The sequence below is a fragment of the Pyrenophora tritici-repentis genome, chromosome 1, assembly GCF_003171515.1.
Source record: "Pyrenophora tritici-repentis strain M4 chromosome 1, whole genome shotgun sequence".
Lineage (NCBI taxonomy): Eukaryota > Fungi > Ascomycota > Dothideomycetes > Pleosporales > Pleosporaceae > Pyrenophora > Pyrenophora tritici-repentis.
Genome location: NC_089390.1, coordinates 9,457,682 through 9,480,648, shown reverse-complemented (window position 1 = coordinate 9,480,648; position 22,967 = coordinate 9,457,682). Strand labels below are relative to the sequence as shown.

Genomic DNA, 22,967 nt, shown 5'->3' with positions numbered 1-22,967 from the left:
ATTAGGAAACGTCACGGAAAATGGGGATTATCCGCCTTTCCGCTACCTACCTATTTACTCTGCACCTTCCCAGCGTCTTTCGATGTGATCCTTTCCCGCTTTCCGACTTGACTGCATCGCCACCATCGCAATGGCTTTCTTCCTGCAATACAGGGCGATCAAGTGCCATGTCAAGGAAGAACTCCAACGCGTTACTGAATTCTCGGATCCGTTTTCCGCTGCCACTGCACACATGCCCATGACATCTGATGAAGCGCAAGAATTGGGGGGTTTGCAGTCAGCGGGTAAGAGTGAGCCGTTCACACGGATCCTGGGCATCACGTTGATGGAAGATGGTAATAACGAGTCCTGTTACCAGGTGGACTGGGTTGGGCCGGATGATCCTCATAACCCAAAGCAATGGTCTACACTTCATCGTGTTGGCGCTACCTTACTCGTCTGTACCGTTGCTTTCGTCGCAACTGCCGCATCTGCCATCGATTCTGCTGTGATTACTAGAGCATCTGCGGACTTTGGTGTTTCGGAGGTTGCGGAATTACTGGCCACTGCCCTCTTTCTTGTTGGGTTTGGTCTCGGAGCGCTACTTCCGAGCCCACTGTCAGAGCTTGTCGGGAGATATCCGGTATACCTTGGATCTCTTCTTGTCTTCGCTTGCTGGATATTGGGTGCTGCTCTGGCCCCGAACTTTGGTGCACAAATCGTTTTCCGATTCCTGGCTGGGTTTTTGGCAAGTACTTCTCTCACTGTGGCAGGAGGCTCGGTGGGCGATCTGTGGAATCCAATCGAGAAGACGTTCGCCTTCCCTTTGTTTGCGATACCCGCATTTGGCGGACCTGTTTTTGGTGAGTCTGTCCTGCTCCGGTATCACGCAAGTGCCTCTGCCGCTTCAGCAAAGTCTCACTAACCACCCATCTTCTCAGGCCCCGTCATAGGCGCTTATATCGGCTATGAACAAGACATCAACTGGAGATGGACAGAATGGATAACATTGATCATGATCGGCGCAGTCTTCGTACTCATCCTACTCTTTAAAAGAGAGTCGTTTGCTCCTCGACTCCTCCATTACAAAGCAAGCCACTTCCGCAAACTTACCGGTAACAACAAGTTCAAGACTACCGCTGAAGCAAGCCACAGCTCTTTGGGGAATCTCTTTTCGAGGTGCTTTTCGAGGCCTTTCTTCCTCTATACACAGCCTGTTGTCATGGCGTTCACGCTGTATCTGGTCATCGTGTACATCATTCTGTTCACTTTTTTAGATGGGTAAAAAACCCTTTTCCCTAAAGAGCATCTAAGTAACTCATGTCGCTGACTATTATTCCAGCTACCCTTGCATCTTTACCGAGACATACGGCATCAACGAGGGACTATCCAACATTTGCTTCATTGGACTATTTGTTGGAATAGCACTTGCAGTTGTCCTTGTACCGATTGTCTACCGTATAACAATTCGTCAGCTTCAGAGGGATGGAGACGATGGATCAGGTAGTTTAATAAACCGAGAGTCAAGATTGTACTTTGCCATGATTGGGGCACCGGCATTGTCGATCGGACTGTTCTGGATGGGCTGGACAGACTATGTATGTCACTGCAAACGTTGTAGATGCATCAATAACACGCGTCACAGCCTTCAATCTCGATATGGTCTCCTCTTGCGGCGTCACTTCTCATCGGCTTCAGCAATATCTGCGTCTTCATGTCCGCATACATGTACATCATCGACAGCTACGAGGCCTACGCAGCGTCGGTGTTGACACTTGTCGCGCTTGTCAGGTACCTTGCAGCTGGCGGGATGACGGTTGTTAGCATCCCAATGTACGGGAACTTGGGAACACACTGGACTTTGACCGTGCTCGGCTGCATCAGTGCCCTTGCGCTACCTATACCATACGTGCTATATCGATTTGGACCAAGCCTGAGGAAGCGCAGTAAATGGGCCGTATAGCATGGCCAGAGATCGATTGTCAGAAGTGACGCGACAAGGACGTCATTTGAACTAGGTTGTCCCTGTGGACGAGCGTAAACACCAGAAAAGAGATTCTACCTAATTGGTAGATTGATGTACAAAAGTCTGCAAGAGAAACTCGATCTTCAAACTCCATTCCTCAGGCCAGCAATCGTTTCTCGCCAATCAGGGGTAGAGGACTTGAGCTGCTTGCACCATTGAGCGCACGCAATCAGTTCGAACCAAATCTGAACTGGACCTCTGTCTCACCAACGCACTTCCAGATAGTCTAAGATCACAATTTGAGCCATATACATTCGGAGAAGGGACAGATTGTATCAAATATCACAGCATTCGACCCTTGTGGACGTTTCATCGAACTGATTCTACGGTGTTCTATATCACCGTTCACTATCACTTTTGACAGCCCGTGCACTCACCGTTTGCACGTAACGCGTAACAACAACGCTAACACGCGCTAGCGTATCGCGACTTTGTTGCTGTTGATGCTGCCTACTGAGAACCTCCCCACCACACCGCTCTCCGCTCTTTGACGAGCGCACCTTCGTCTCATTCTACTGCACACAAAGGTAAGGTATCATGTTCTTTCTTTCTGCCATCTTGAGCGCTATTCGTTCTTGCTTTCATCTTTAGCGTTGAAGGAAGAGACTGGCAACAGTGCTGCCGATGATCGGGAAGTATCTGAAGCTGTGCTGCTCAGTTTGCTCTCCAGCTGAATGAAACTAACAGCAACAGCTACGCTCTCCATCTCAGTCGCGAAGATGGCACGCCAAGGACGCAACGGCAAGGGCCGCAAGACTGGGTGAGTGATCTCTCCTAGCTTCGCTCAAGTTACAGGTTCGCTAATCTTCCCATAGTTATGAAGCAAAAGTTGCCCATGAGAAAGCGCTTGCTGCAATGCAGCCCAAGTAAGTCTCCATCGAGTCCTCGCGCACGCGCAAGCTGACAATAGCTAGGCTAGTCAACAGTGAAAACCTCAAGATCTCGCAACACCTTGAGCAGCGTGCCATTGTTGCTCAGCCCGAGAGTGCTTTGATGTGTCTTCCTGGAGAGATACGCAACAAGATCTACCACTACGTCTTTCAGGCTGATGGAGATCTCGAGTTCATGCACCAGTCTGTGCGCCTTCCCTATGCTCGTTTCGATGCCCCGTTGGCAAAGAAGTCGTACATCAAGGTTCGCGGCGACAAGAGTGGCAAGGAGTTCAACCAGGTCAAGTATGTCTGCCGTGGCCTGTACAACGAGACGATCTGTCTGGAGTTCAAGCACAACACCATATTCTTCGACAGTAACTTCATCGAGACTCGCGGCGTACTCGGAGCAGCTCAAGTGTTCAACATGTTCATCAAAGAGTGCGGTCCTAAGGCATCTTGGCTGTCACGCGTTGAACTCTCCCATCACACGACCGAGAAGTTCTTCTTCACAGGCCTCAAGAACACGTCATCCACATTCGAGGGCATCGAAGAGTTCTGTCGCGAGAACTCGAAGTGCACTGTGAGGTTCTTTGTCTTCGACTTCAAGATCACGCCTGGCGATGTGACCATGTTCTTCGACCACGGCTTCGACATCTATTGGGTCCTCCGTCACAAAGCATTCCCGGACTTCCATAGGAAGCTTGCGCTGCCCGATCGCCTCTTCACCATGGAAAAGAAGGAGTATGCCATGAAGAACAGCAACCTGAAGATCTTTCCCCGACAAGGAACTGTCATCGACGAGACGTTCATGAACACCATTGCAAAGATTCCTAGGATTGGCACTCATTGGTATCACCTTTGCATTGATCTTGCTGAGGACTGGGTCTTGAACGGCCTCTAGCGGGTCACATTGCCTTGGAGTCGTCTAAGCTTGGACACTGGACTCCCACTTGTCGGATACTTTTGCGTGTATGTATATCCCTCTCGTCCTACCTTCACTTGACCCCCATACTAACCTGTGCAGTCGCCCAAGTGCAACATGGTTCTTATTGAGGAGAAGTTTTTCAGCTTGGAAGGCATACGTCTTCAAGCAGGTCTTCTAGCAGGATAGGACTCTGGAGTTTGAGTAGTCAAAAGTTGCTGGTTGCCATAGGCAGGAATCAGGCGGGAAGGACATGATAGCAGGCACTCTAGGATACCAGTATCACATTGGTGGAGAATTGTAGCTAGTCATTATCCATTGAGTCCCCCCTTACGAACACTAGTTCATAATGAACACGGTAAAAAAAAACATGCATCTCTCCAAAGTGTGAAGACGCGTGAAAATGACCCCTTGAGCGTGCATCAGCCAATGAGGAGGGCGACCGGGTTATGACGTTTAGCGCGTAGAAGCTTGGCCCTGGGGCCTGTTGTTCGCAACGTCTCGTCGCAACACGTCCATTTGCGCAACACCAAAAAGCCTCGTGCAAAGAAAGCCACATCTTTCCCCATCTCATCCGCATCCCGCCATCGCCCGCGTCTCCGCGCAACACGTCGTCAAAGTGCGGTTCCCACATCTCGCCAGTGATTCCCACGCCATGGACTTTTCCGATATCTTGTGAGTGACAGCAGTAGCGACAGCGGCGCAGACCGGAGCTGCGCCGGAGCTAGGCAGCAGCTCTTGGGAGCCGCCATTGAAGCTCACGGGCATTGTTGGAGAGGTTTACAATGCAAGGCTAATTCGTGTGTTTTTAGTCGCATGGTGAATTTCGCCGTTGCCGTATTCGTCGTCCTCGGTGGTATTGCCAAGTTGTTCCCATTCAACGATTTGTGAGTCCCTTCTGGCGCATATACTTGGCCCCCAACATGGTCGCATTGACCGGGCCTCCACAATCGACTTCGGCATCGCATAACGTGGCATGATCAGCGGGCTGTGATGGACGTGTCTGGGCATAGGGGACTGAGCCACGACGTGCATGCTGCCAGGGGCATGTGCTGTCTCAGTCTGTACCTGAGTGTTTCTCGGCTGGTCTGAGTCCACTTGTGCACGGCTACACGTAGGCGGAGCGTTCAATGCGGGGTGGCAGCCCTACAGACACGACACACGTCCCGCGACTGCCACGACGGCGATATCTTTGTACATGTCCAGGACAGCGCTGATAGCCTTGCTAGCTCAAACATCATTCTCGGTGTCTACCTGATAATATTCGGTCTTGGTAAGAGCCCTGACACCTCAATTGCTTCATCAATGGCTAATCAAGGCAACAGGAACCGCTCTGCTCGAATTCCAGATTCCCCAGCAAGTGGCCCGATATGCCTCCTTCATGTTCTCGTTCCTCGGCCGTGGAATCTTCTACATCTTCATTGGTTCCGTCATTGTTGGTGAGCGCTGGTTCCGCATTGTGCCTGGCACCATTGTCGGCATAATTGGTGTGGGCTACGCTGCTCTGGAATTCATTCCCTCAATTGAGCCACCAGCGAACATGCGGTACGTGTAGAATGCCCGAGAGGACAAAGCACATCAAACTAACAATGGCAATGCAGTGACGCTGATGCTGGTTGGGGCGCCGAACAAGTTTAAAATCACAATGGGCCCATAAGAGGATGGCGATTGCAGATTCCTCATATCAAACGTTTTTCGGCCTTGAGCTTTGTCACTAGGCCTACCGCGCGCGTTTCCATGTAATAATTAGGTGTTGCATGTTCACAGGTTGGGCACTTCTGGTTCCGGATACGTCTACCGGCGTTGTAGAAGCTGTGGTGTGGGTTTGGATTTGAACAGGCATGTCGCAGGGAAGAAGTGGTGATGATTATGGATCTTGGGGGGGGGGGGGGCTACACTGTTTAGGGACTGGACTGGTCCAGAGTTGAACGGGTGTATGATACATATGCTATTCCGCCGAACCGTAAAGGATGTGGTCCCCTTAAGGTGCTAGCTCGTGTGTATGTCTGCAGTGAAAAACGACTAGCGGTGAGCGACAGGATCTTATCTGATATGCATGCATGGAAAAGATACGTGGGCAGTTTGTATCAGTTCGCTTCGCCATGGCCGGACCCTTGTCGATTGCATTGGTGGCGTGCGGAGAACCAACCAACACGAATCGCTAACTACAGGCGAGCCGGATCAAGATCCGCAGAGTGCTGGGCTATTGCGAGTCCCGAGTGGAGCTATTGGAGTGATATGGCCAATTTCTACTTTTTTTTCCTGCCGCGCGCGCAGATGACCCGAGGTTGGGGGAACCTAAATCGCTTCGTGGAGTGCATGTACCTGGCATATGGTTGGCGCCTGATCACGATTGCCGTGTATGTGCAGCGCACGACATTGATTCATCCTTGATATGCGGCTTTGACTCAGTCCACCGTCGCCGTGGACGTATATTTCAGGGTCTTCGCGCTAATTCCCGGCTTAGAATAGCATTGTTTTGATTGGCCGTCAGCACGCATTCACCGCCTGAATTCCAGAGGGTACCACATCAGCACCGCCAGGTCCGATAGCCATCTGGCACCAGATTATGATGACGGAGATCCCGAATCCACTTGTAGTCCTCCCTTGCCCGGCACATCATTCTTAAATCTGCTCGTTGTCCGTCAGTGTGCCACACCTGACCAACACCGCATACCTAGACCTGGGGGCGCGCGCATTACACCAAGACACGTTAGCGCCTGCTTCAGACCGACTTGGTTCCTTCGGCTATCACGTCAAAGTCCGACCGTAGTAGACAGAGCAACTGCAACTTGCTGTTTACCTGAACTTCATTGCGCATTCTAGGCATCACTACGCCACTGCGAACTTTGACACCACCCTCTTTGAAATCACTACCTGACCAGCGAGGCTCTCGCCTCATGGCACATGTTTCAGGGACAGGAGGCACCTCTCTCGCCCCAACGCCAACATATCCACACCATCTTTCACGGGAAACAAGCAGAGACGAGTTAGAGATGGCTGAGAGTCTTCGCCTCCTCCAGGCCCATGAACACCACAAACCCAGAACAGAGACTCCCTCGCAAGAACAACAGATGGACACTCAAGAAGATCAAAGGTCCGAGATATATCACTCACTGGAAGATGCGGTGCCCATTCCAGACGGACCCGCGGTACCGGCCACTTCAACCTCTCTTCAAATTCAAAACATAAACTACGATGCATCCAACGCCACAGTCACTGGCCAGGTCTGCAGGTACGTACTCTGAAAATTTCTCGTAGCCTGCCGCCCGCGCCGTCACTGTTGGTACCGTGCATGCAGGGGAAGCGCTAACGGACCGAAGTAATTGCAAGACAACTCAAACGCCGTTATGGCGCCGATCACCTTCTGGGGAGACGGTATGCAACGCCTGTGGTCTGTATATGAAGGCACGAAACCAGTCACGTCCAGTGAATCTGAAGCGCAATACGTCAACTCAAATCTTGCCGACACAGCAAAGCCCAACGCCAGGCCCCGGTGATGGCAGCAGTACGTCACCTGGTAATCTTGCCGCGTCACCAAGAGTAGCAACCTACGTTGCTGCAGATCAGATGGCAGCGGGAACATGTCCTGGAGGGGGAAGATGCAATGGCACTGGTGGTCAACAAGGTTGTAGTGGGTGTCCTGCCTTCAACAATCGCGTTTCCAAGACAGCAAAGTTTGCCTTGGCACAGGCGAATGCGGCTGAAGGCAAGAATGTAATTGATGCGACTGGTACCTCTGCGGCTTCCACCAGTGCGATTCCGGCTTGTCAAAATTGCGGTACCACAATTACGCCACTCTGGCGACGAGATGATGCTGGTCATATAATATGTAACGCTTGTGGTAAGTCATGACACTAGGTGGCTCGTGGACCCTCATGTAGATGACTAACCTTTGTGAAGGACTATACTACAAGCTTCATGGCACCCATCGCCCCGTCGCTATGAAGAAGCAGGAAATCAAGCGTCGAAAACGAGTAGTGCCAGCCGGTGACACAGGCTCCCATGCTGCCTCCTCCGTCGCCAACTACTCGCCGCCACAGCGACCTTCTCAGACTCCTGCATTCGAGCACTCTGCATCACCGGATCCATCGACTGCACTCGAATCTCGAGAAGAGTACACCCCTGAACCGCCCAGAGGCCCGATAGCTGTCGACTTTACGCACTACTATGGCAACCTATCTACGACCTCAAATCCATCGTCCCTAATACCAAACACGCAACCGAGTGCTCCCTCGCCCAGAAAACGTAGTCGCAGTGCCACCATGGACCCGGAGGAGCCCGTGAACCCTGCACCCCACCGTCCAAACGCTATCTCGTCGATTTTGAACCCGTCGCAAGGAGAGGCGGAAGCTAACATTGATCCATCTCTCTCTGTACCTCTCCGCCCAAGTGGGGGTCCATCGCCTAGTCATGGGATGTCGCCAGAAGAGAAAGCGGCGAGGAGGGAACGGTTGAAGCGAGAAGCAGATGCCATGAGACAAGAATTAGAAAGGCGGCAAAAAGAGTTGGACGAGTTAGAGAACGATTGAAACATTGGCGCATGCTGGAGACTAGAAGGGGGGAAACTGAAAAGAACAAGCCTACACTACGGAGAACTGGCATGCTAAAAACGGGGACGGAGTCTTTACACGGTGGACATTCTTACATTTTGGGTGAGAAACCAGATTCTCTTGGGGGTTGAATACTGTTTCTGAACGTTTGCGAGGTAAAGAAAGGTGGTCGGAGTTGGGGACATGTCTTCTTTTTTCCCGGATTCGAATGCGAAAGCGGATGTGGATGGCATTAATCTTTTCTATGATTCGATGAATATCGTCAGATTTTTTACGACTACTTGTATGCGGGGTTATTGGTTATAAGAGAGGTAGGCTTCACGCCACGAGGTAGATATCACAATCAACACATATTTTGTAATGATTTCGGTGTCATCAGGATTAGATGTAGAACTTTGGCGTGATGGTGAGCAGCGTAGGCTGTTGATTACAAAAAAATAGAGAACAATGCAAACGAACAAGTCATTCGTCAAAGCCTCTGAAATGCTATCCCAACACTCGCACAATGGTCACTTCCTCATCGCATCACCATACCCAAGAAAAAAACTAACACGCTACCACCATACTTCCAACCAATAAGAGCCCATGTCCCTGCCCCCACATCAAGACTTTCACACCTCCCCATTCGCCCACCCACTCACACGCTCCAACCACAACCGAAAACCTACACCCTCTATCCTAACTCTCCCGCAAACACACCCACCAACACCCAAACAAACAAACCAAAACAATGCACCTACCCCCAGAAACAGAAACAGAAACTTCCCCCTCCCCCTCCCTCCCCACAGTCCCCCTCTCCAACTTCCGCATCCCAGACTACCCTAATGCCCCTCTCCTCTTAAACCAGCGCCCTCTCAGCATCTACTCTGTTGAAAACGACCTTCCACCATCTGTCTCCACAAACAGCATAGATCCAGCAATCGGCCTCGCTACCGTGTTGTATAATTGGCATCCCACAGCGCTGGCGGCATTTTTGGATCTGGATGCTTGGTTTTCGTTTACGTGGACGTTTGGACGGAGGGGTGTGAGGGAGAAAGAGGGGAAGGATGGGGAGAAGGGAGTGACGTTTGAAATCGGACGTATAGCAAACCAAATCACCTTCGGGATCCTAGATGCCAAGGAGGAGAATTGGGAGAAGTGTGCTAGTTATAACATCACCGTCTCCTCCTCCACCGATACAAACTCCGAGGATGGTACCGAGGAGGACGGGAACGACGACACCGCCAACTCTACATCCATCAATACCCCAAGCGACCTCGGAAAATGGCTCCCCAACCCCAAAGAAAGCATGCGAGGCGAAACAGAAACCACCGCCCCCTCAGAAGTAGAAGCTCTCGCCCGCGAAATCGCCACCGCAATGCTAGCCGAAAAAATCTGGATCGCGCAAAAACGTTCCTCCCGCACCTTCTGCGTCGAATACGCACCGATGGATATCTGGGGCGACGGCATTCCCATGGATGTGCGATGGTTATACGAAGGTATTGATTTTTCCAAGTGTAGTTTTTGCTCCAAATCCGAATCCGAAGTGGGGAAGCCAGGGCTAAGTCGCTGTGGACGGTGTGGCACAGCAACGTATTGTGGGGATGAGTGTCAAAAGGCGGATTGGAAGGTGCATAGGGTAGTTTGTAAGATGAATATGGAGGATAGGGGGCAGGCGATTAAGTTGGTGGAGAAGGGCGGGTTGATTAGGTGGGATGAGGAGAGGATGTTTGCGCAAGGGGTGGGGGAGATGAGTAGGAATCCGGGGTTTGAGGTACCGCAGGAAAAGAGGAGGTTACGGGGGTGATGGGAGAGATGGGGTTTCTTATAAGAGCTGGGTCCATTTGGTTATATCTGTATGTTTGATTCATCGAGTATGGGGGGGGGGCTATGTGTACATGTCTATATGCCGACTACGGCGGCTGTCTTATAGCTGCGGCGGCTGAATCCCCTGCTGAACCGGCACACTCTGGATTGGCCCCGCAAACTTCAAAAGTCCAATATCCGAACTCGTCATCGTGTTCTTATACTGTTCGCCCCCCAACGTAAACAAAAAGTTCATCGGGAAACCAACGTCGAACGGAACAGCAGAATCGATATCATCGACCTCCTCGTCACTCAGCGCTAACTTCAGTGCTTCAATATTTCCCTTCAAGTGCTCGAGCTTGCGACCGCCAACTATCGGGTACACGTAGGGGTACTTGTGTCGTACGTATGCGAGCGCGATGCTTGTGATTTGCGTATTCTTTTCCTTGGCGATGATTTCAAGTTTCTTGGAGATGGCGATGTGTGCCTCGGATGGAGGACCAAAGTTACGGCCTTGTTCGTTGGCTTTGCGCTTCTCTTCCGTGGTGAAGTGGCCGCCGCCGAGGGCCCCCCAGGGGCAGAGGGCCATGCCCTCCTCGCGTGCCATGGGAATGATTTCACGTTCGAAGTCGCGGGAGGCGGCTGACCAGCGGCCTTGGTAGACGCTGAAGCCACGCATACCGTGGTTCCGTGCGTCTAAGGGAATGTTAGCATGGCCATGTAGGGGGAAACATGGTGGCTACTTACATTCGTTCGCCTTGCTGACTACCCACGCTGGTGTGTCACTGACTCCGAGGTACAGTACCTTGCCCGAGTTTACCATGGTGTTGAGCGACTGCATGAGCTCAGGGACACTCGTGGTAAAGTCCCACCAGTGCACATACAATATATCGACGTAGTCGGTCTGGAGTTTCTTCAGAGACGCCTCAAGCGATACATGAAGTGACTTCGTGCTGTTTCCAGCGTAATTCGTCTGTAACCGTATTGCTTTGTCAGGGTTAGGATAGTTACAGGTGAATTTAGTAGCCAGGACGATTTGGTCCCGCACTCCGCGCTCCTTCATCCATTCGCCAATCCAAATCTCTGATTCCTCGGCTTGGTAGTTATTTGCGCTAACTGGGTGTTAGCGTCACGATCTTGCTTCAAGACCCCGGCCGTTTGTGGGGTGTCGGCAAGTTTCTACGTCAAGTTGGAGGTCGATAAACTTACGTATCAATGAAGTTGCCGCCTTGCGAATGGAAATAGTCCATCATCTCAAATGCAGTCTTCTTGTCGCACTTCCCCATCATCTCTGACCACGCATCACCAAAGTTCATGGCGCCCAGGCAAAGCGGGGAGACGCGAACGCCAGCCGTAGGCGCCATGACGCGGTGGATCTCCAGAAGAGAGACAGCCTTGGCCGGCTCAGAGAATGGAGTAGGCATCGTGCGTAGTATGTGATGTAGTTATGGTGAAAGTGGGGGGTACAAGTCCAGAAGGTTTTGCGAGTTGGGCTTGACGATGGCGGACGAACGCATCTTCTTATGTAAGCATCATTCCATTCTGACGTCGCATCGAATTGGACGATCTCAGGGTCCACATTCAGCTCATTGTGGGTTACATCAGTTCGGAGCTACTAACGAACGTCAGAGCAATCGTTGTCATATGGCGTTACGGTGGAGGGGTAGCTATTATAGCGCAGGACATTCGATGTGGGGATGTGGTCCGTTAAGACACTATCTCCGTAAATGCCGGGCTTTCTAAACTGCATAAAGCTTGGTTGTTGTACAGCGGTGGGGTTAAAGAGTAGAAAGGCGCATATAGCGTTAGATGTTACTGGTAGGTGCCTAGCATGACGGCCCGAATTTCCAATTGTAATGCGAGCCTGGCTCGACATGTACACTTGGAAGCAGCATCAAGTTATACCTGGTAACTTTACTATCCCTGTATCTTCACACGGACGAACCTCGCATGTACCTCAATTGGTTTGACTTGACCTATATAGTGATTGAAAGATATAGTGGATAGATTGCTGTTACATACAGCAGAATACAACATGTGAATGCCTAATCGGCAACAACACTAAACCTATAGTAATGATATACAAGTGAACCTTCGAAGGGTATCCCCGCAGCAGGCGAGACTCCATGTAGATGCAGCAAAACATGACCAATCCCCAGTAAACGAGCACGAGCCCACTACTGGCTAGTTCTTCTTCTTTTTCTTCTTCCGGTTCCTGCTCTTCTTCTTGACTTCCTCGCCGCCACCAACATCCACTTCAGGTCCTACAGTTTCAAGGCGGATGTGTCCGTACTTTTGCCGTATCTCCTTCTCGAAATCGTCCTTTTCAAGCCTGAAGAGCGCCATAGTAGCCCGTGCATCTTCTACTGAGCTATGCGCGCCAACCTGTATCTCTACTCCCAACAGCTTCTCTGCCAAGAGCTTCAAACCCGGTGTGCGCCCTGGAATCGTAGCCAGCGCTCTGAACTTGGAGAACTTGGATGTATCGCGAATGAAGCGCTTGTCGTGTTTCAAAATGAGCACATCGAGATCGTTCTTCACCGCATGACCAACGAGTATACGACCTGTAAGGAGGATCTTGATGTCGTTTCGTACTTCGTCAAAGGGTCGCGCAACGTCTTTTCGGAGATGTCTGGGCTCGATGCCAGAGACGGCTGTACGGTAGTCGGTAACCTGGACTTGACGAGGTACCTGGACGTAGGAATCGTAGATTTGGTGTCCGTGAAAGTTGACCAAAGACACACGTGCGAGGGCCGAGTCGCGATTGGGCTCCGGGCCTATACCCACCATCTCGCAATCCAATGCGACGTACTTTCCAGGAAGCGCTACCTCTGATACGCCTTCGTTCTCGATGTCGGGGAAGTCAGGATGGGGTGCGAGGATGGAGACGGCAGCCGCAGCGTCTTTCGGGTTGCTCAGAAGCGGCGTCTTCTTCAGATTGGGCATGGAGATGCTCTTGGAGAGGGACTTTGCGTCATGATGCTTGACCGACGCACCTACAGATACGTGCTCCTCCATCTTTTGTCGCTTTCTTGAAGGTAGAGGTTTGCGCGGTGTATTTTTCACTGAGCCGTTTACAGCTTTTGCAGACTCATCCCTGTGCTTCCCATCGCCGTGTTGAGGTCTCTTGCGCTTCAGCGAGGACTGCTTCTCGTCGTCGAACTTCTTGTGCTTTGTAGGTGTAGCGGGTGTCGCAGACTTCAGCCGCTGCTGCAAGATCTTCCAGTTGCTGGAAAGGCTACCGGGGTCTATTGGGGCCATATTGTTGTCAGCTTCGCGGCATAGCGGTGTAAAGTCGTCGTGTCAATGGCTGTCGAGGAAGTTGGCCGTTTGTCTTTCTCCGCTCAGTCCCCGCGAGCAAAAGTTCAAAAGCGCGCTAGCACATTCCAGATGTCGGCGGAAACGCGACCCAAGCGCCGATCATAAGGCGGCTCAGCCATCGCGACAAAGAAGTGCAGCATCACCAACTTCATCACGACATCAACTATTACAACGTAGCACAAAATTCGCCATAATCAAGGAACGTATAGCGCACGATAATGGCGCCTCGTGAAAACTCTCATGAGCCCTCCGGGACGCCGGCACCAGTGGAAACAGGCTTTGCCACACTGGCACAGCTGAGGTAGGTGCGAAACCATGCGCAAAGAACAGGAACATGTACTGATGTGTGGCTCGTAGGGTCGGTGTGAAAGCATGGGTTGAAAAGGTATGTTCAGTCATCTCAGCCAACTTCGCGATACGCGACGCGCTTGCCGTTTGCATGAACATCAAGACCACCAACTAACGAACCACAGGATGGCGAGAAGCGTAAAGCTGAAATACTGTCAATACAAACACGCCAAGGCAGGCCAAAGTTCTATGTTCATTATGAAGAGTTCAATAAACGTCTAGACGAGTGGATCGAGGCCGAGCGCATCGATCTCTCGCGTGAAGTCGAATGGCCTGCGCCAGAAAAAGCAGACAAGAAGAAGGGCACTACCGTTAAGGTCGACAAAGCACCGTCCAAGTCTGATCAGAAGAGTTTGAAGCGTTCACGTAGTAAGCTCGATCGCGAAATCTCAGGCACACCGGAGTCGACATCTAGCAACTTGCCCGGGAAGGCACCAAAGCCCTCCAAAGCAGGCGGCAAGGAGAACCAAGAATTAATCGTCACTAGTGAAGTTACTGAAGGCACCCCAAAGCCGGAAGATGAAGAGATGGACCTGGTTGATGTACAGGATGCCGCCGCCGCCGCCAAGGCCATGCCACCCCAGGACTATTCAAGAGAAGACGAGATTGAAAAGCTACGAACATCCGGATCCATGACACAGAATCAAACCGAGATCTCAAGAGTGCGAAACCTGGAAAAGATTCAAATGGGGAAATTCGAAGTCGAGCCGTGGTACTTCTCTCCCTACCCCATCGACTTTGTCGATTCGGACGTAGTCTACATATGCGAATTCTGCCTCTCGTACTATGGCGAAGTAACGCAGTTCGAGCGCCACCGCACAAAGTGTCACCTCCTCCACCCGCCTGGCAACGAGATCTATCGCGACGATTACGTATCCTTCTTTGAGATTGATGGACGGCGGCAGCGCACATGGTGCCGCAACCTATGTTTGCTCTCGAAGCTCTTCCTAGATCACAAGACGCTCTATTATGACGTCGACCCCTTTCTGTTCTACTGCATGTGCACACGCGATGAACATGGCTGTCATTTTGTGGGCTATTTCTCGAAAGAGAAGGAATCTGCAGAAGGCTACAACGTTGCTTGTATCTTAACGCTGCCCCAGTACCAACGGAAAGGCTTCGGAAAACTTCTCATTGATTTTTCGTACCTCCTCTCCAAGCGTGAGGGAAAGCTTGGCTCTCCGGAAAAGCCTTTGTCCGATTTGGGTCTTCTCGGATACCGTGCGTACTGGCAAGAAATCCTCGTTGACATTCTCATGGAGCCCGGACGTACGGAAGCCAATATCGAGGACCTGGGAGCTGCAACAGCAATGACCACGAACGATGTGCTTCATACTTTGCAAAACCTCAACATGCTGCGGTATAGCAAGAACCAGCACGTCGTCGTGCTCACGGACGCCGTCATCGCACAACGCGAGCGGCAAAAAGCAAAGGAAAAGCTCCAAGGGAAGAGGAGCATTGATCCAGACCGATTAATTTGGAAGCCGCCTGTGTTCTCTGCTGCAAGCCGAACTTGGAACTGGTGATGGACACTACTCTTTTTTTCGTTTGGACTGCGGTGAATTTTACTTTGTTGCTTGGCTCTAGTTATACCCCAACTCCATAGCGTACTATCATTTTTATTGTTGGTTCTGGACTTGTTAGTCACATTTATCCACAGTTGTCAGTACAAATAAGGCCGGGCTTTCCATATGTCACAGAGGACACATGCAGCGATCCTGTATGCCGCCGAACGAGCTTACCTGGTCCGCGATGACCTACTCCTCTCCGTAGTCAGCAGTCGTTTTTGTCTGCCGACGCGCGCTTGTCTTGGCTAAATGCTTACACCCCATCGCACATTCGTTTCCGATCAGTTCGCGATGCGAATCATTGAACCTTTGGGTGCAGCACTGATCAAACAGATACGACTTTCGCATTGTACCCGCTCTCACATCTGAATTCCACGAGTACCTGCATATGGCGAGAATTGGAAATAGACAGAACTTGAGATGCACGAGCTGAAACCATCATGTTTCCCGCGACTCAGGTTCACGAATATCTCGAATTCTAAGATCCATCGCTCTAAGACTCACGGCGTTTGCCAGAACATCTTCACATAACTTTCATCGAGCCGATACCCTCGATCCAGCTCGTAATCCCGACTACGAACGTGGGTATCGTACGACATGACACGAAAACAGGAATTGTTGGGGGCAAGACAAAATATTTGACTACTGCATATGGGTATCGATAGTGACATTCACAAAGCCCCCAGCTGACAACTCATCAAGCTCTGATCATTAACTGCACAACGCGGAATACCTCAATACCAAGACTTTTCATTTCGTATGCCCGACCCCATACGAACGTTGTCACGAGTTTCCCAACAGCCCAGAACATTACTCGCGGCTGTCCCCGCCGGTGCATTCAGTCGCCCCCATAGGCCAGCATTTTGAACCTGGTGGGGTATTGATGATGCTAATCGTGTGTTCGATGTGGGCGAGACTGGACTTTACGTGTTGGCTATCGAATATCTCGTAATACTCCTTCAGAACAAGGGGAGTGATAATCTGAAAGCGACGATGGTATTCGGTTGTGTTGAATACGGAATGCGTTCACTATATAACATCAGGCAGATATCTGTTCCAAGCCATCAACCACAAAGACCATCTACCATTCAAGACACCTTCCAACAACCCTCCACCCACAGATCAAGATGTATTTCAGCACCATCGCCACCGTCCTCGCTGCGACCGCCGGTTTCGCCAGCGCCGCAGCTATCGAAGCACGCGGCAACACCGCACCCTCGACTCTGCCCGCCCAAGGCAACTTCGTCTGGAAACTCACCAACTTCAAGGGTCACAGGCCCAAGGGCACATACTTTGACAGCATCAGCTTCGACGTCTACTCTACCACCGAGAATAAGCTGCTATTCTCTTGCTCTCATTCCGGCTCCGGCCCAATGGATGAACGCAGCTACTTTTGCAATATTGGCGTCAACGATATGACGTTCAATTACAACCGCGATCATGGCGCGGGTCGTGACTTTGGTGGTATTGCTCTCACGGGCAACCTCCTTAGCGACAAGGGGTGAGTCTTTGTTCGGCAATATGCTAGGTCTTCGTTATTGTGGAGGTAAACGCTGATTTTTGATGTAGTACAACTCTTCTTGGTACTACTTATATTCCTGAGGTCTGCAAGCTCAATGGCCACGGGGACGACTACACGTGCACCGGTACTGCTGACGCATACATCAACATGGTCAAGTTCATGTAGGCTTTTTGGTAGAAAGGATTTGATGGTGTTCACTCTAACGAGAGGTATGTTACGTGTGCTGGAGTGGTTATATTCATGTATATACCTTGGAACCATTTGGTTCTATCCAGACTTGAATAGATGGATTGATAGGCATCACCACAATTACATCATCGAGCTGCCAGTCCTGACTTGACCATGATATATCCTGTCTTCCCGTCTTGAGCCTTACAATTGTAATAATTCGTATCCTATGCGATTAATTGAATGTGTAATCGCCTACGTTGCGCTGCCACAGCCAATCTGGTTGTTGCACGTCCAAGACGCGCCGCCGTGATCATGACTTCTGAGAAAGCCCTACAATCAACAACGAATATATCCCTCCAGCAAGCGCCTTGAACAAACTCCCAACCACCCCGAACACAATACATTCAAACAAGCTTACCCAGAAACGCCGCGCAAAAAACAAGGAGAGAGGGACGCACGACACATCACCACGTTCACGCGCCCACGCCTGCAATTCCCCGATCCCACGCGCCGACGGACCCATCCGCCCTGGCGCGCCCCGCAGCAAAAAAACGCGGCCGCCACCGAAATAGCCCAGCGCGCCGCCTAGCTCAGCCCACCTGCACCTGCATACAACATTTACACCCTAGGCCACAAAGTTTCGCGAACACGCCCCCTCGACGCGAAACCCACTGGGCAGCTGAAACCCATCCCACACAACCCATGTAACGCTGAAACGTCCAGGCCAACATATTGACCTTTGCAAAGCTGCACGTGACAGGATTAGTTTGGGGGGGATTGATCGCGGTTATAACACCTGTCAGATCCGAGTTTCTTTCTGGGAAAGTTGATTGAACACGGAACGACACAGGAACGACGAGAGGATACACCAGACACACATTGGAGAGCGCCATGTCATTACTTACGCGCGTCAAGGATTTGGCGTTTAACCCCGAACATACGAGATGGATGACGCCGCTGCTATTGATCGCTGATGCGGCACTTTGTGGTGCGGTTATTGAGAAGATACCATGTTAGTTGCCCATCCATCACTCCATCTGTCCATTCATCAAACCCCATATGCCATTCCCGTTGTTCCCATCCACCACATCGCCATCCCCATTCCCGTACCATCTGGAGTTCAATCCCACCACGTGTCCCTCCACGTGTCCCTCCACGCAACCCCTAACCACCCCCTAGACACCGAAATCGACTGGACAACATACATGCAACAAATCGCCATATACCTCAAAGGCGAGCGCGACTACGCCAAAATCAGCGGCGACACAGGACCCCTCGTGTACCCCGGCGCCCACGTCTGGATCTACAGGTACCTGTACGCGTGGACAGACGAGGGGAAGAATATAGCGCTTGCGCAGTATATCTTCGCGCTGGTGTATTTGCTTACGCTGGCGGTTGTGATCCAGTGTTATAGGAGGGCTAGGGTAAGTTTTGATGGGGTTCTTTTGCTTTTTTCTTAACAGACGTGCTAATTGGAGATGTAGGTCCCACCATACATCTTCCCCCTGCTTATTCTGTCAAAGAGGCTACATAGCATTTTCGTGCTGAGGTGCTTCAACGATTGTTTTGCGGCTCTGTTCTTTTGGCTGGCGATTTATTGCTATCAGCGCAATCAGTGGCATATTGGGAGTGCGCTGTATAGCACGGGTCTGAATGTCAAGATGACTTTGCTGCTGCCGTTGCCGGCGATTGGCATTATCATGGTGATGAAGCTTGGGGGTAGGGAGGCGCTGACGCAGGCTATGATTATTGGACAGGTTGCGGTATGTGTATTCGCATTTTTTTGATGGCTTGGTTGCTAATTTTGATATCTAGATTCTGTTCGGATATCCGTTTAGGAAGAGATCGCTATCGTACTTTCCCGCCGCTTTCAACTTTGGCCGCTCGTTTCTCTACAAGTGGACCGTTAACTGGCGCTTTGTCCCGGAGTCCGTTTTCCTCTCAAAGCCGTTTGCCCTCGGACTGCTGGCCCTGAACATCGGCCTTTTGTTCGTGTTTATGTTGACCAGGTGGATCAAACCTTCCAAACGCAGCTTCCGTGGATTCCTCAAACTCTGTGTACCGACCATTGAGCCTCGCGACCAGGACACCATGGCCAGCAAAATCACCCCAGACTTCACCACGACCACGATTCTAACGGGAATGACTGTCGGCCTGCTTTGCGCAAGAAGCCTGCACTACCAGTTTTACGCGTACATTGCGTGGTGTACGCCATTCCTGCTCTGGAAGGCAGGTTTCAACCCGATCGCGGTGTATGCACTATGGGGCGCGCAAGAGTGGGCATGGAATGTGTATCCGAGTACACCTCTGAGTTCGGCAACGGCAGTCGGCGTACTGGCGATTACGGTCGCGGGAGTATGGTGGGGAACGAGAAAGGAGTACGAAGGAGTGACCAAAGGAGTCATCGAAGACGACCATCCGCATAAAGAGTGAGCGTGCTGGGCATATCACTCTTCATCCGAGTCCGAGGGTGGCATCTTTCCGACCGTGGATTCCTCCTCGTCGCTATCCGCGACATACGTAGATTTCTTTGCAAATTCCTTTGGCCTGTACAACAACAGCGTATTAGTATCTTTGTGCAAAAAGAGTAAATTACGATACCCATATACATACCAGTAGCTCATCTTCCTCCACGCCTTTTCGTCCCGGACTATGTTTACGATTTCCCCGTCTAGTTTGTTCTCCCTGTCTGCCAACGCGGTCGTGTCGACGACGACATAGCTGCCGCGCTTTATCCACACGGTTGAGCGGAACTTTGGCTCGAGCTCTGCAAGCATGGGTTTGCCGTCTGGCAGCTCAGCAGCGTAGATGTTCTTGCCCTCGGCGCGTGTGATGCGCGCAAGCGTGTGGTTCGGAGGCAGGGAATCCGGCGGCGTGACAGTGCTGTCGATAGTGGCGAGAACGGCGCGCTTGGGTCTTGCCATTATCAGAGGAATTAAAGGGTATGCACAAAGTGTGGAGTAGACGGTGGGTAGATCGCGATAAGTCCCTGGTGCAATGCGATGATGGAGGGGGTGGGTGAGAAATTTCGGGAACAGGAAGTTATCGCCGAGCCCGAGAGGGGAAACTCGGGCCGCCTTGACGTGTGGAAACCTCGCATTTTCTGCACCGTTGGGGTAACCAACGCTTTCTTTAGCTTCGCGGTCTAGACTTGGACCTTCTCCAACCAGCGGATCTGTTACTCGTTGCGAGCAGTATGGTGATTAGTTTTGGAGACCGATTAGACGCGTCTATGTGCACCACAGCGGTCGTGAAGCAAACTAGGTAATAGATAATTGTTCTGCATCTCCACTGCTACTGCAGTGCAAGCATCAAATGCGTAGTCTAGCATGTTTGATAGGTCTGTCATTGAACCTAATACTGTGGATTCACTCACACGGCCTACAATGCTACACATGATTATCATCAGCTATCTGTATTATTCATCCATCAATATCGCTCACGAACTGTCTTGATAAGTACCTCCGATGCTCCGGCTGTGAGCTCGGTGTCGGCATACCTTCCCAATTCCTCAACTCGTATTCTCATCCGTTAGTCGTTCTCCAAGTACCGCTTCTCAGATTTTTGTATACCTTCTCGTGTGAGAAGACCCTCTACTTGAGGATCTTCACTCCCTCTTCGCGTTCACACACCCTCCAACCAACGCGGAATACTGGCACAATGTCGGCGCTTCACAGGCTGTTCGACATACAACCCGCTTCCAACATTGCCAATCCCGAGCCTACCTACCAGAAGAGCAAGGGCAAAGTACCCCATACCCTCAATGAAGTGGGTATACTGCCAGAGCCCGTCGAGCTGAACGACTTATCGTCCAGCAAGAATGATGGCGAAGGTCGGAAACCTGCGCCTGGCCAGGACATGCAAAAGGGCTTCCAAACACCGAGGACGCCGAATGAACTTGAGATGAGTCGGCCGCCGACGCCTAGTCACGATGATGCTGTTGGGTTGATACGAAGGTGGAATGGTGATCGGATGACCAAGTGGAGGATTCTGTGCTGTTGTAGCATTTACTTTTCTAATGGGATGAATGATTCTGGTGAGTAAGAACTGAAGGGAAAACCGCGTACTTGACTTAAGACCTTGTATTTGAGGAACTGTGACCACATACTAATAACCACGCAGTTGTTGGTGCTTTGATCCCATACATTGAGTCGTACTACCACATCTCATACGCCATCATGTCGTTGGTGTTCGTTACCAATGCTATTGGTTTCATTTCCGCTGCTTTCTTTACAAACATTATCTTGGGGAAGTTTGGAAGGGCGAAAACGTTGATCACCGCGGAGTTGATCGGATTATCTGCTCATGTCATTCTCGTTTGCACACCTCCTTATCCACTAGTAGTTACCGCGTAAGTTCATGGTCATCTGTGAAGAGAAGATCGCTGACAAGAACAGCTTCTTCCTCTTGGGATTCGGTGCTGCTATCAATCTGGCTCTCAATAATGTGTATTGCGCGAACACGCATCCACCAAGTGTCATCCTGGGTCTGGCACATGGCAGTTACAGCGTGGGTGGCATTATCGCACCCATCATCGGAACAGCCATCGTCTCAAGGGGTATTCTTTGGTCCCGATTTTACTTCCTTACCGTCGGCTTGCGATTCTTCTGCATCGCATTCGCGGGATTAACATTCTGGTCCTACACCGAGGACGCCGAGGAGTCTCTTCTGGAGCCCACTTCGACCAGGCAAACGGCTACAGAGGACGCAGCATCCAAGTTCAAGAACCTCAAACTTGCGCTGAAGAACAAGGTGACCATCATCGGAGCAATCTTCATTTTTGCGTACCAGGGTGCCGAAGTTAGCATCTCAGGCTGGTTCATTTCGTATCTTATCAATTACCGTAATGGTGATCCTGCAAAGGTCGGATACGTTACGGCTGGTTTCTGGGTAAGTGCGCCTGTTTGACAATATCGAGAAAATTGCTGACCTTTTCCAGGGCGGAATTACGCTGGGTAAGCTGCATCCATGGCGGTATTCGTGAAGTTGCTAACTTTGCTAGGACGTTTTGTCCTCACTCACGCAGCACCGCGGATAGGCGAGAAGTTCTTTGTTGTAATCCTTACATGCGGCCTCGTTGGCCTCCAACTCCTTGCCTGGTTGACGCCAAATTTGATCGGAAATGCCGTTGCCGTATGCTTACTCGGTCTGTTGATGGGTCCCATCTACCCATGCGCGCAGACTATCTTCTCGCGCCTCATGCCTCGTCACGTCCAGACGACTGCAGTTGGCTTCATCGGCGGAGCAGGTAGCTCTGGTGGTGCGGTAGCTCCCTTTACGACTGGTCTACTCGCGCAAGCCTTGGGAACATGGGTGCTCAATCCAGTCTGTCTAGGCATGTATGCGGTGATGTTTGCCTGCTGGTTCGCCTTGCCCAAGGTGCGCAAGCGGACTGAGTAGACGCTGGGGTACCCCAAGGGCAGCAACACGTGTCAATCGCGTCGTCACGACCCGATTGCACGTGTCAGCTTCATCTGTATCTCAACTCTGGTATTGTACCAGTTTCCAAGGACGGTACATTCGGTGCTTATTCACACCGAGACAGGTATCCTCGTCGAAGGTATATGGGAAATGCGATACTCGCTGGCGCTTGGGTCAGCAAAAAGTGGGGACTAACGTCATCGTACGTCCCCACGGCCAACAACCACCAAATATTTGGGCAACAACGTCATTATGTTCGCAACGACAACTAACGATTTCGGACTCCGCGCGCGCCGCAGTCTTCACATGAATGCAATAGTAGTGAGAGGGCTGGAATATATAACAAGTAGTAAAAGTGCTTTTTTGAATAAACCATCATCACAAACAATCTCCTCATCTTTCTTAAGTATCGAACAAAGCACTAGATTCGGAATATTTACCCATCTTGATATCCGAGAATTAAAACATCAACAAACATG

At 51.1% G+C, this 22,967-nt stretch overlaps 12 protein-coding genes across 12 annotated transcripts; 9 read left to right on the top strand and 3 right to left on the bottom strand.

Moving 5' to 3' along the window:
* Positions 1–130: 130 nt before the first annotated feature.
* Positions 131–1,751, top strand: PtrM4_036690 (ProP, Permease major facilitator superfamily; the record flags this gene model as incomplete). Its single annotated transcript, XM_066104169.1, has 3 exons — positions 131–842; positions 921–1,260; positions 1,322–1,751. The coding sequence occupies 3 exons, from the start codon at positions 131–133 to the stop codon at positions 1,749–1,751; spliced, it is 1,482 nt and encodes a 493-aa protein (XP_065966371.1).
* A 973-nt stretch (positions 1,752–2,724) lies between these two features.
* On the top strand, positions 2,725–3,778 carry PtrM4_036680 (uncharacterized protein; the record flags this gene model as incomplete). Its single annotated transcript, XM_066104168.1, has 3 exons — positions 2,725–2,765; positions 2,821–2,871; positions 2,920–3,778. 3 exons carry the CDS (start codon positions 2,725–2,727, stop codon positions 3,776–3,778), a joined length of 951 nt encoding a protein of 316 aa, XP_065966370.1.
* A 676-nt stretch (positions 3,779–4,454) lies between these two features.
* On the top strand, positions 4,455–5,437 carry PtrM4_036670 (putative copi associated protein; the record flags this gene model as incomplete). The annotated part of the gene is made up of 5 exons (XM_001939458.1): positions 4,455–4,474; positions 4,612–4,686; positions 5,029–5,072; positions 5,125–5,344; positions 5,401–5,437. 5 exons carry the CDS (start codon positions 4,455–4,457, stop codon positions 5,435–5,437), a joined length of 396 nt encoding a protein of 131 aa, XP_001939493.1.
* Positions 5,438–6,795: 1,358 nt separating this feature from the next.
* PtrM4_036660 (GAT1, GATA Zn-finger-containing transcription factor) lies at positions 6,796–9,969 on the top strand (the record flags this gene model as incomplete). Its single annotated transcript, XM_066104167.1, has 5 exons — positions 6,796–7,034; positions 7,123–7,643; positions 7,703–8,315; positions 9,211–9,830; positions 9,962–9,969. 5 exons carry the CDS (start codon positions 6,796–6,798, stop codon positions 9,967–9,969), a joined length of 2,001 nt encoding a protein of 666 aa, XP_065966369.1.
* A 289-nt stretch (positions 9,970–10,258) lies between these two features.
* PtrM4_036650 (Tas, oxidoreductase (related to aryl-alcohol dehydrogenase)) lies at positions 10,259–11,561 on the bottom strand (the record flags this gene model as incomplete). The annotated part of the gene is made up of 3 exons (XM_001939455.1): positions 10,259–10,833; positions 10,885–11,249; positions 11,347–11,561. The coding sequence occupies 3 exons, from the start codon at positions 11,559–11,561 to the stop codon at positions 10,259–10,261; spliced, it is 1,155 nt and encodes a 384-aa protein (XP_001939490.1).
* A 753-nt stretch (positions 11,562–12,314) lies between these two features.
* Positions 12,315–13,398, bottom strand: PtrM4_036640 (PolC, DNA polymerase III, alpha subunit (gram-positive type); the record flags this gene model as incomplete). Its single annotated transcript, XM_001939454.2, has 2 exons — positions 12,315–12,321; positions 12,431–13,398. The coding sequence occupies 2 exons, from the start codon at positions 13,396–13,398 to the stop codon at positions 12,315–12,317; spliced, it is 975 nt and encodes a 324-aa protein (XP_001939489.2).
* A 278-nt stretch (positions 13,399–13,676) lies between these two features.
* PtrM4_036630 (SAS2, Histone acetyltransferase (MYST family)) lies at positions 13,677–15,332 on the top strand (the record flags this gene model as incomplete). Its single annotated transcript, XM_001939453.1, has 3 exons — positions 13,677–13,759; positions 13,816–13,843; positions 13,932–15,332. The coding sequence occupies 3 exons, from the start codon at positions 13,677–13,679 to the stop codon at positions 15,330–15,332; spliced, it is 1,512 nt and encodes a 503-aa protein (XP_001939488.1).
* A 1,169-nt stretch (positions 15,333–16,501) lies between these two features.
* On the top strand, positions 16,502–17,061 carry PtrM4_036620 (uncharacterized protein; the record flags this gene model as incomplete). Its single annotated transcript, XM_001939452.1, has 2 exons — positions 16,502–16,875; positions 16,944–17,061. The coding sequence occupies 2 exons, from the start codon at positions 16,502–16,504 to the stop codon at positions 17,059–17,061; spliced, it is 492 nt and encodes a 163-aa protein (XP_001939487.1).
* An 897-nt stretch (positions 17,062–17,958) lies between these two features.
* On the top strand, positions 17,959–18,551 carry PtrM4_036610 (uncharacterized protein; the record flags this gene model as incomplete). The annotated part of the gene is made up of 3 exons (XM_066104166.1): positions 17,959–18,079; positions 18,247–18,491; positions 18,546–18,551. 3 exons carry the CDS (start codon positions 17,959–17,961, stop codon positions 18,549–18,551), a joined length of 372 nt encoding a protein of 123 aa, XP_065966368.1.
* A 177-nt stretch (positions 18,552–18,728) lies between these two features.
* On the top strand, positions 18,729–19,500 carry PtrM4_036600 (uncharacterized protein; the record flags this gene model as incomplete). The annotated part of the gene is made up of 2 exons (XM_066104165.1): positions 18,729–18,830; positions 18,883–19,500. 2 exons carry the CDS (start codon positions 18,729–18,731, stop codon positions 19,498–19,500), a joined length of 720 nt encoding a protein of 239 aa, XP_065966367.1.
* Positions 19,501–19,514: 14 nt separating this feature from the next.
* Positions 19,515–19,991, bottom strand: PtrM4_036590 (eIF-1a domain containing protein; the record flags this gene model as incomplete). The annotated part of the gene is made up of 2 exons (XM_001939450.2): positions 19,515–19,614; positions 19,681–19,991. 2 exons carry the CDS (start codon positions 19,989–19,991, stop codon positions 19,515–19,517), a joined length of 411 nt encoding a protein of 136 aa, XP_001939485.1.
* Positions 19,992–20,727: 736 nt separating this feature from the next.
* Positions 20,728–22,467, top strand: PtrM4_036580 (MFS-1 multi-domain protein; the record flags this gene model as incomplete). The annotated part of the gene is made up of 5 exons (XM_066104164.1): positions 20,728–21,103; positions 21,190–21,418; positions 21,465–21,957; positions 22,007–22,022; positions 22,070–22,467. The coding sequence occupies 5 exons, from the start codon at positions 20,728–20,730 to the stop codon at positions 22,465–22,467; spliced, it is 1,512 nt and encodes a 503-aa protein (XP_065966366.1).
* Positions 22,468–22,967: the final 500 nt, after the last annotated feature.